Consider the following 12307-nt stretch of genomic DNA (forward strand, 5'->3'; position numbering starts at 1 on the left):
CTGTAAAGACCTGGATTAAGTCTAGACTCCACCACTGAGTAGCCATAGGCAAGTGACCTTTTTTCTGTAAGATCCATTTCCTCAGCTGTCAAATATGAATAAAAACATTTGCAGTACTTTATTTCTAAGATTATATTAAGAATCAAGTGAGTTAAAGTTTATGACATCTGTTTTAAATCATAAAGCATCAACTAAAAATAGCTCTAGTTTCAGCAAACTGGATTCACTAGAAGTTCCGAACTTGCAAGGCCTGAAATACATGGGAGCTACTTTGTGCTCCCTCAAAATACAGGGAACTGCATCTTAACTTCAGATTATCCTCTGAATTTGTCATAAAGCTAAATATCTGATATTTCCTGTGAGTCTATTCTGTTCTTAGGGGGCCAAGTATTGGCAAGTTACTCACCTATGTATGTATAAAGCCAATACTTCCCCCTCATTCTCCTCATGCTGCTTACAGATACTTAGAGGATCAAATCACAAACACTCATGAAATCACTTATAAAGAGGTTTGAGGTTTTGATTTTTAAAAATCTATTCTCTGTCACCCCAGGGCCCTAGAAAAAACATTTGATCAAAGGCTTTCTCTTCATTGTTTGAATGGAGAACTTCTAACTCTTGCCCTACTTGTCCCTGGTGATTGTCTTCATCTTCTGAGATCAAAATGCTTTCTGCTAATTATTCTGCCTCACCTTTACTTCATTCTCCACCAATGGCTGTTCCTTTCCCAATCCATATTCTATTTGAGTTTCTATTGTTCCCACTATAACTCCTGTTTTAATATAAGCACATCATCATTCATTAAAGGTGCCATTGTCTCACGTTTTCCATATCTGAGTACTAAAGGAAACCTGACTCTCTCTAGAAATTATCTTTTTCTACTCCCCAGGATAGATTATTCCTTCTCTTAAGATCCTCAGTTCACTAGACCAGGAGAATTCAGTTTTCTCTTTACCATCTATTTCTATGTATGAATGTGTGTATATATATATATATATATGTATATATATATGTATGTATAAATATAAATACACATACATATATATACATATATGTGCATAACTGCCCACAAATATATATATATACACATATATATATATGTACAACTTCCATGAACTTAACTTTATTCTATACGAATTGTGATTTTGTAAAGTTTACAATAACTCAGGGCCATTCCAATTCCTTTATGTCAACCACTGAAATTACTCTTTCTGAATGTTGACTTGGAAAAAACACAGAACTATTAAATAGTCAAAAAAAAAACACCACTCTTTAATCAAGGATTGATTGGACAATTCCTAGGAGCCCTTAAAGTGGAAAAGTTTAAATACCTTTCTGATGGTTGAGGATGAGAGGGACAGTTGGTTGACTTTACAATGGTAACAAAGGAAAAGGAGGAGTTCCAGACAGGAATAACAGTGAGGGTGATGCTTTACTCAATGGATACAAAAGGGGCCACCTAGGCAAAGGACTTGGCCTAAGGGAAGAAACCATTGGGACAAAAGAGACACTTAACAACTGATGGGATTAGCTATTTCTACCCAAACTACCTTAAAATCTATTCTTAGTCTGAGACCAGTGAAGTAGGACTTTCCCTCAGGGAGAAACTCTCATGTGACAGGGTCAAACATTTAAACTAAGTAAATGGGGGATCATTAAATCTTTCTAGGCTACTAGTTTGGGGTTTATAGATTCCATGTTGACATGATCATAATTCATTTCCCATTCCCTTTGCTTTTGCTTAACTTTTCCTAAATCTAGTCTTTATCTCCTTTGTCGCTTTCAGAATTTTATCCCTTTGGTATTTCAACCAATCATTCTTGCTCTGGGCTCATTTTCATTTCTTTCTCCCTGAATTTATATTTAAAGAGTTCAGTTATTAAATTTTTCTATAACACTTTTATGTCTTAGCCTCTTATATAACAACAATAATTAAACTTTATGTAGTGCTCCAAGGTTTGCAAATGAATTAAATGTTATCATACTTTATTCTCACAATAATTCTGAGAGGTAAGTTGTAGTCCTCATTTGACAAATAAGGAAACTGAGATGGAAAGCAGTAATAACTTGCCTAAATAATAAATTTCACATGTGTATAAGACAAGATTCAAATAATGATTCTTGACTTCAAAATCTGCACTCTTTTGTGTCCTCTATCTAATTTAGTGTCATTTTATGCCATTTATGCATACACCCAAGCCCTTAACACATTCTCTGTTCCTACCCTTATGTTATCAAATGCCATTAGAGAATACCACACAAGTACACCAGGTGAGATTAGTATAAATTCATGATTATCTAATTCCAATCCAATCTTCTTAGCAACACACTTGTAATTTTATTCTTCAAATCCTAGAGAATAAACCAAAAAGCTCTTTGAAATAATCAACAACTTTAGCAAAGTTGCAGGATATAAAATAAACCCACATATGTCATCAGCATTTCTATATATTTCCAACAATGCTCAGTAGCAAGAGTTAGAAAGAGAAATCCCATTCAAAATCACCTCAGACATAAAATACTTAGGAATCTATCTCCTGAGACAAACACAGGAACTATAAAAACACAACTACAAAACACTCTCCACACAACTAAAACTAGACTTGAGCAATTGGAAAAACATTAACTGCTCATGGGTAGGATGAGCCAACATAATAAAAATGACCATTCTACCCAATCTTATCTATTCAGCGCCATACCCATTGAACTTCCAAATTTTTTTTTACTGAAGTAGAAAAAAAACATAACAAAGTTCCTTTGGAAGAACAAAGGATCAAGGAAATCCAGGGAAATAATGAAAAAAAAAATACGAAGGAAAGTAGCCTTGCAGTCCCAGATCTCAAACTCTATTATAAAGCAGTGGTCATCAAAACAATTTGGTACTGGATAAGAGACAGAAAGGAGGATCAGTGGAATAGACTTGGGGTAATTGACCTCAGCAAGACAGTCTATGACAAACCCAAAGACCCCAGCTTTTTTGGGGAAAAAAAATCACTATTTGACAAAAACTGCTGGGAAAACTGAAAGACGGTGTGGAAGAGATTAGGTTTGGATCAACACCTCATACCCTACACAAAGATAAACTCAGAATGGGTGAATGATTTGAACATAAAGAAGGAAACTATAAGTAAACTATGTGAACACAGAATAGTATACATGTCAGACCTGTGGGAAGGGAAAGACTTTAAAACCAAGCAAGACATAGGAAGAGTCACAAAATGTAAAATAAACAACTTTGATTACATCAAATTAAAAAGTTTTTGTACAAACAAAACCAATGTAACCAAAATTAGAAGGGAAGCAACAAATTGGGAAACAATCTTCATAGCAAAAAGGTCTGACAAAGGTCTAATTACTCAAATTTATAAAGAGTTAAATCAATTGTACAAAAAACCAAGCCATTCTCCAATTGATAAATGGGCAAGGGATATGAATAGGCAGTTTTCAGTCAAAGAAATCAAAACTATTAATATGCACATGAAAAAGTGTTCTAAATCTCTGATAATCAGAGACATACAAATCAAAACAACTCTGAGGTATCACCTCATACCTAGCATATTGGCTAACATGACAGGAAAGGAAAGTAATGAATGTTGGAGGGGATGTGGCAAAGTTGGGGCATTAATTCATTGCTGGTGGAGTTGTGAATTGATCCAACCATTCTGGAGTGCAATTTGGAACTATGCCCAAAGGGTGATAAAAGTCTGTCTGCCCTTTGATCCAGCCATAGCACTGCTGGGTTTGTACCCCAAAGAGATAATAAGGAAAAAGACATGTAAAAAAATATTCATAACTGCGCTCTTTGTGGTGGCAAAAAATTGGAAAATGAGGGGATGCCCTTCAATTGGGGAATAGCTGAACAAATTGTGGTATATGTTGGTGATGGAATACTATTGTGCTCAAAGGAATAATAAAGTGGAGGAATTACATGGAGACTGGAACAACCTCCAGGAAGTGATGCAGAGTGAAAAGAACAGAGCCAGGAGAACATTGTACACAGAGACTGATACACTGTGGTACAATTGAAAGTAATGGACTTCTCCATTAGTGGCAATGCAATGTCCCTGAACAATCTGCAGAGATCAAGAAGAAAAAAAAAACACTACCCTCAAGCAGAGGACAAAGGATGGGAGTTAAAACACCAAGGAAAGGCAACAGCTTGACTACAGGGATGGAGGGGATATGATTGAGGAAAGACTCTAAATGAACACCTTAATGAAAATACCAACAACATGGAAAAGAGTTCGGACCAAGGACACAGTGATACTCAGAGGAAGCATGCATCACCATTGGGAGGGGTGGTGGGAGGGGGGGAGAAAAAGAAAATGATCTTCGTTTCTAATGAATAATGTTGAAAATGACCAAATAAAATAATGTTTAAAAGTGAAAAAAAAATGAAAAAAAATTTCTTTCTTCAGTGTATCACTTTCTATCAGTTACCAAAACAATTGTCCTAAACTCCTTTTTTTTTTCTTTTAAGCTCTAATATCTGATCCATCATCTACCTCTAACCAGGTGATCTTTCTACACTTCTTACAAAATTGAGACCATCTGTCATATCACTTTTTTCTTGCTCCACACTTCAAAATCTCTCCATATGTTCTCTTCTTTATGTTCTTTTTTGAAATGAAAAGCTATTATCTTCATCACAGTGTTGACAGGGAAAAAAAAAACACAGAGCTATTAAATAGTCAAAATCACTTTTTAATGAAGGGAAAGGGGTTTAGTGCAATAGTGGGCCTCAACAAGAGTTTGAGGATTGAACTCTGACCACTCTGGACCCATACCCCTGGGAAAGCCAACTGTGCTAGATTGAACAATTCCAAGGAACAAAAGTATCTGGGGAACCTATATACCATTTGGGGGAAATCCAGGGGCAGGGAAAGATGATTGACATTACTATAGCTACAAAGAAAATGGGAGTGTTGAACCAAAGGGACAGGATATAATCAAGCTTGGGAAAGGAATCATAGCTAGAGCCTAGGGTATAAGAGAAGAGACTTCTTACAACTGATACTAAATGGGTGGTCCCTGCCCAGGTGTGGGTCTTCTTGGTCTCTGATACAATAGGGGAGACTACCTAAAAAGAAGAGGTTCCTTAACATATGCTTAGTCCCATTCAACTAGGATTGTCATTCACCTGAGGGTCCCCACCTCAGTCTAGAACTGCTAGCCTGGGTGGATTCCCATCAGAGCAGGAAACAAGTATAAACTTTGGGGTCTCCAACCTACAAGCTAGTCCAGAAACCTGGGGTTCACCAGATCCCACTAGGCCACAAGTTTGGGTTTTCTAGATTCCATGTGGACAACAGTTAACATCTCTATTTAAGTCTTTAATTCCATCCTATTTTGTCTCTTTCTTGCCAAATCTATAAGTAATGTTCCAGTCAATCTTTCTCTTTCTACCAGCTCCCCCCCCCCATACTACTGTACAAGGCCTTCCAAACCTTAAAAGTACATGAATTTGTCCCTGCAATTTTATACACATCCCTTTCACTGGAAAAAAAAAAAAAGTAAAACTCAAGAAAGAGTTGTATATTTCTGATGTCTCCAACTCCTTACCACCCACTCCCTTATTAGCATCTTAAAGTAGTTTCTATCTTCACAGCTCTACTGAAACATATTTGCAAGATTACCTAAAATGTTTTTACACCAATGACTATTTAGTTCTTCCTAATCTCTTTGATAATACTGGCCTCCATTTCCTCCTAGATACCCTTCATGAGGTATGTTCTATCTCTGAAATTATCTGAGAAGACAGGTCTGTAAAAAACAAACAAACAAACAAACAAAAACAAACCAAACAAAACCCTATTTCTATTAAATGCCCATCTTTGGTTTTGTCTCAAAAACATTAATGGTTTTGGAAAATATGAAAATTTTAGTCAACACTGCAGATATGTAGTCTAGTAGACAGACATGTCTGAAGTGACAGATTAGTGAGTTTTCAAGGGTATATTTCCATGTTCATGGCCATATTCACTCCCCTCTCCTAACCACTTAATGAGACTGATGCTGTTGTTGCTATTTTGTCTACTCACTGTCCTTTAGATTACAACATAAGTAAAAATGACTCTCAATAATTTGTTTTCCCATCTTGGTATATTAGAAAGCTTTAGTATAACTAATGCTAAGTATGTGGATATTTCCAAACACATGACTTCTTTAAGTCTTTTTTGATACTCTCCTTATCTTACTGTCATTTCCCCCTTATACCTCACAAAACGTTTTTATTTCCTTAATTTTCTAATGTAATATTGTATGTTTACAATTGTCTCTCATACACCTTTCTTAAGATGTAATGTCTGAATAAGCTGTGACTATGTATTCTAATTTTGTGTTTACTCCATCAAAGGTAAGTTGGAAATTCCACAGAATTTTTGAGATTTTTGTGTTTAGTTACCACTTTGGAGACTTGTTACTTTTGTAATTATAGACAAGTTAAACTTAAACTCTAATATGATTCCATTTTCTTGTCTAATACTGAAAGTCTTTGCTTTGTTTTGTTCTGTTTTTAGCTGTATGAGGTAAGAGTCCTCTTAGAGTTGTATGTGCATCATTCTTTGAAGAAGCATATGAAGATCCTTCAGCCTTTGCTGGAGTCACTTTGAAAATAATGCATTTCTTTCTTATGACTATCTTTAAATTTATTTTTTTAATATTATTTTACTTGGCTATTTCCAAACATTATTTATTGGACACAAAGATCATTTTCTTTTCCTCCCCCCCCCCACCATATCTTTAAATTTAAGTGAATGATGAATTTATACATGTTCCTTGAAGAGTTAACATGCAGCTTTTGGTCTATAACTCCGTTGTGTCCTCCAATGATTATGAATTAGATACAATTCAATAAGATATAAGTACTAGTACCTAATAATGTATTGGGAATATTTTCTATGCTAATCTAGCAGTGTAGTCCATGAGTTACTTTTCAAAAAAGCTGGATTTCCTTTGTAGGAATATGAAAAAATATCAGAAATAATGTTGCTAATTTCATATGTCAAATAGATACCTAGCTTATTTTGAGATTGCCAAATATTTCATGGCTAAATTTTACATTGTGGTGAGTTTTTCATCTTATCTGAATTATTCTGAATTTTCTAGCAAAAAAAGGGATTTATTTTTTTATCCACTCAATATATAAACATATACATACACACAAATATGTATTTTACTAATTGGTATGAAAACTACAAATTTTTAGGTCAGTTCCATTCATCGTAATCTAAGACCATGACTAATAGATTATAAATGTATTATGTGTAGTTACTTTAAAAATGTGACCTCAATGCTTCATACTATATCTTACATATAGTAAGGTCTAAACTCTCATTCCCCCTTAAATATTATTGTATTACCATTCACTGTCATACCAGTGTAGAAGAGGACCTAAAAACTATGAGAAAGCATTTCGAAAATTGAAAATTTTGTATAAAATCTAAATGCTACAATTTCCCATATAACATTTTGAAAAGTACCATGTTAAAGAAAATATTCACAGCTCATATTTATGCTAATCAGTACTGATTTTTGCAAGATTTTTTTAGTAGACTAGATCTGGCTATACAGAAAACCTACAGATTGGACTTTGAGCAATAAGCCAGTACATTTGTTAATTGATTTCTTTTGGCTTTCACCCAGTGGTAAGTCCAGCAGAGATATAGATTGCTACTTTAAATTGAGACCTAAATGAAGAGAAGAGAATTGGAGGTGTAGATGGTGTTAGGTTGTTTAAATCAATCTGTAGTGTTGGAGTGAAGGTGGAATTGAGGTGGCCAAGAATATCAATATTTCTCAAGTATTGGACTTATTTTAATTTTGCTAGTTGGAATCAGGTAAGTGTAGGTTATTGAATACATTTGGTTTTTGATTTATGGAGTAACTGCAGCATCTCTCTAATGCCTACTCCATAGCCATGTAAGCAGAAGGATATAGATTTGAAGGGGGAAAAAACAGTAACAGGAAAGGAAGGAAAAACAGAGATAGAGAAATAGAGAGGCAGAGAGAGACAGAGACAGAAACAGAAGACTGAAAGAGAATCAGAGCAAGACAGAAAATAGTAGTGAGGAATAACTTTCAAAAGTCCTTATCACATGATGAGCTATAAAATAGATTTAAATTCTGGGCTTTATCAAGCCTTATGCTATTCCAATGGTTCATTCAAACATGAGTTGGCAAGTTGTAGAAGTCTAGATTTCCATGTGGAAGGGGCCATGGAAACCATTTAGTTCCAACTTTCTCTTTAAGATAACTACCTTTACTGAGGTTAACCACAAATATCATGATTTATATGTCTTCTTTCATCATAGAATAAAAACTCCTTTCTCATGTAGACATAATGAGTTGAATGTTTGGCTCACAAAGAATCCTAAAGAAAATATGTCAGAAATAGTTCAAAATTCTTGTTCTTTCTGTGAGAAAAATGTCTTTTTTCAGTTATTGTTACTACTCATTTATGAATCTTTCTGTGTTCTCTATGACCTCATAATATTAGTCCATGTATTACTTACTTAGAATAAATAATTAACAAAAATCATATTTCTGTGCATGTGTATTGTAACTGCATTTCATATAAACTATCATCCTTTTGTTTGTTTCCTAGGGCCATTGCGGTTTCTTTCTCAAACGGAATCTGTCACAGCCTTCATGGGAGACACAGTATTACTAAAATGTGAGGTTGTAGGGGAGCCTATGCCAATAATACATTGGCAGAAGAATCAAGAAGACCTAGTGCTGAATCCTGGTGATTCTCGGATAGTTATATTGCCCTCAGGAGCTCTACAGATTAGCAGACTTCAACCAGGAGACAATGGAATCTACCGATGCCTTGCCAGGAACCCAGCTAGCTCAAGAACTGGAAATGAAGCAGAAATTAGAATTTTGTCAGGTAACATATACTTTCTTCCTCAGGCATTTCTGAATTTTATTCTTTGAAAGTTTCCTGACTCAACTTAGTTTATTGCTAAATATTCATATGTAATTGTCCACACATCAATTTAGGTCCATTTTATTTCATCAATTCAATATTGTAATTTTTTTATCAGAGTATACATAAAGGATTTTTCCATCTCATATCAAAGTTTCTAGAAGAATAGTGTGTGTCCTTGTGTGTCTGAAAGAGAGAGATTGATTTGAGTGGATCATTTAACTTCACAGTTGCTTTATTCATGTTCATTTGGAATTGGGGAGGGAACTGCTTGTTAGAAGACTTTATGGGCATTGCATTTTCTCAGGTTATAATAGAGTTAAAGCTAGAAGGAATCTTAAAGGTCAGATAATCTAAACCCTTCAATTTAGCATATTTCAAAGCAGATATAATATAGGTAATATTGCTAAATGGAGATAGGATTAGGTTAACATTTTCCTTAGCTAACTTCAGAAAATGTGGAAAAAAAAATAGAACCAAAAAGGCAATATGATATAGTGGACAGAGACCTGGCTTCCAAGTCAGGCTGACCTGGACTCATATCCACCTTATTTATGATGCATCCTAATTTTATTACCCTGAGAAAATCCCTTAACTTCTTAGTGGTTCAACCAACCTTTTAAAGATTTAAATTCCCGGTTCCATTGATAAGAGTTCCTTCATTGGGAGCTCTATAAATCAATAAAATCATAGGTTCAGCCTTAGAAACATAAGAAAAAAAAATCCAGGATGAGTCTTTGGAATAGGGTTAATTAGGAAGTTCTCTAAATGAAGTCTTTGTTTTTGCAGAAAAAGGCTAAAATGAGAGGGAAACAGAACTTGTGTCTACATGAACAAAAGAGGTTATTCAATTCAATCAACTTAGACTTTATCTGAAACTTTTATCTATATAGTACTATTGAAACAACTGTTTTGATTGAATTGAACAATGAACTGAATCAACAACAGGCAAGTCAATACAGTTGAACAACCAATTTCTCTTGGGATTAAAAAAAATAACAAAATTGACTAGACTGATTGAATTAGACAGTTATACTCAGTCATTATGATAGAACTGATTATACACATAAACAAACAAATAAGTCAAGGAAATCAGTTGTTTTACATTATACTATATAATTGGTCAATTGAATTAATGCAATTCAGTCCAGTTTTGGGTTAAATCACCTTTCTCTCGGTCTTATATAGAGAGAAACCCAAGAATAGTGGAGGATTTTACTGGGAATTTATTGTAGTAGAAATAATATATAAGAGGAAATTGAAAAAACAACAAAAAAAATTAATAGGACAGAATTGTCCATAACCCAGAAACTGGTCAACTTTTAGAACCATAAATTGTATGCAAGAATATGTTGGTAAGTGTTTAGTAAAATGTCTCACCGGAAGGTTAAAAAAAAAAAAAAACAGGAGACATGACACACTTTTAACTTTACCTGGTATTATTAACATTTCCTCTATCACTTTCTTATGTCTAAACAGTCAACTATACAACCAATCAAGAACTGAATTATAGTTTATTGTTTTCAGATATATAAATGCTCACACTAAAATAATCAATAACCAGTTCTTGAGTCTATTGGAACTGCCACGAGTATACTGAATATATAGTAAGATTCTGATGCCAATGTGAGACTGAAATCTTAATATCTACAATGGATTTCATCCTAGAAATTTCAGAGAACAATGACCCTAAATTTATACAGAGCTTTCTTTGGAATTTGCTGCAAATGTGGACTTGCTTTACTTTTTAGACAATAATACAGTGTTCCTTGGAGAGAAAAGAAAAAATCTGATACCCTCTGATATGCCCATTCCATTTCTGATGTTAAAAGATAAATGCTAAAATGGATAATTGTATAAAATTGGCAAGGCAGATAAATATAAAGTATGATAAAGAAAAATGTATTGAGTTTTTTCTCTACATTAAACACTGGTGACATGAGGAATGTACCTCCCTGATTTCAACTAGCATATAGTTTAATTAGGAAGTTAGATGGACATTAAATGATAACTAAAACACACACACACACACACACACAGAATAAGCAAATGAGTAGCAGTTGTAGTATAATAAACAAGAAGCTGACCTTAGAGCCAGAGTGATTCCTGAGTTCAAGCTTTCCTCTGACATGCTGACTGAGTAGCATTGGATAAGTCATTGAACTTCTCATTGCCTTTTACAACTCAGAGATGCAGAAAAGCTGCTGATCTGCAATATTCTCACTTGGGAGTTCCTTATACCAAAGAAATTACTACTTTAGTCCTGGTACTAAGTATATATATAAAATATTCTTTAGATAATATGTTCTATATGAGTTGAAAGAAGTCTTTAGAGTCACTGGGATGAGAGAGTTTGACTCAAAGAACTGGAATAAAATTTCACTGTGTTTATGTCTGCTCATTCTTTGAATAAACTTCCCCAATGTCTTTAGCAGCCAGAGGGCAAAGGGAAAGCATAGCATTGGAGACAGTGCAGTGAGTAAAGTGATAGAAGTGGAGTCTGGAAAATCTGGTTTTGAATCTTCCTCAAGCACTTATTAGCCGTAGCAACTTACCAGGGCAAGTTTTTTAACTTCTTAGTCCTTCATCTGTAAAAAGAAGGGCGAGAAATCAATGACCTCCATCTTACATTGCTGTGATCTATTGTACAAAGCTTAATTCAAATGGCACTTCTCTTATTTAACCAATATTATCAAATCTGTACCATAAAAAGTAGACACACTCCTTTGAACTTTTTCTGTTAGTTACCTCTAGATTTTGTGCCATATTGTAGTTCTGTGTGTGTGTGTGTCTGTGTGTGCTTTATTTCCCATACTAGATTATAAGTGCCTTAATTTCACACTTCCCATGTTGTTTTCATCATTTAATCACCCTCAACACCTAGAACAATTTCTCCCACCATAGGAAGTACTCCATGAATTCTTGAATTAAACTAAAACCAGAATTAAATGAAAACTAGCTGGGGGAATAGAGGGATTGCGCTTCTGGATTAGAGTTATGTTGTATTCTGGCCACTATTCTTTTGCCAACAATGTCCCCAAGGAATAGTATTGGAGAGGGTGTGTCAACTTGAAAGGCATTGTTCAGCTCAACTTCTCATAGTAACCATTTGGGTGTGTGTCATTTCTAAGTGTTTCAGAAGCTTTTTTTAGAAATCTACTTGTTATAAGCTCTGGCAGTAATAAGCTTCCTTGAGTTTATTACCCAATCAGTTTTCTAGCACTTGATTAATTAGAATGGGGAAAAGCATTTAAGATAGAAGCTCAACTTATCACTAACATGACTTAAAACTAATTGTGGAAAAGTGTGTGTGTGTGTGTATCTGTGTGTGTGTGTGTGTTTGCGTGAGGGGGGGAGGAGCCAATCTTGATAAATGCT

At 34.5% G+C, this 12307-nt stretch overlaps 1 protein-coding gene across 7 annotated transcripts in view; it reads left to right on the forward strand.

The window, feature by feature from the left end:
• Nucleotides 1-12307, forward strand: part of DCC (DCC netrin 1 receptor) — a 1370599-nt gene that overhangs the window by 604157 nt on the left and 754135 nt on the right. For all 7 annotated transcript variants that reach the window (XM_007486716.2, XM_056824442.1, XM_056824443.1 and 4 more), the window contains exon 3: nt 8606-8890. In XM_007486716.2, the coding sequence (XP_007486778.2) occupies nt 8606-8890 (285 nt within the window). The remainder of the gene's footprint in view (nt 1-8605; nt 8891-12307) is intronic.

Source organism: Monodelphis domestica, chromosome 3, assembly GCF_027887165.1.
Source record: "Monodelphis domestica isolate mMonDom1 chromosome 3, mMonDom1.pri, whole genome shotgun sequence".
Taxonomy (NCBI): domain Eukaryota; kingdom Metazoa; phylum Chordata; class Mammalia; order Didelphimorphia; family Didelphidae; genus Monodelphis; species Monodelphis domestica.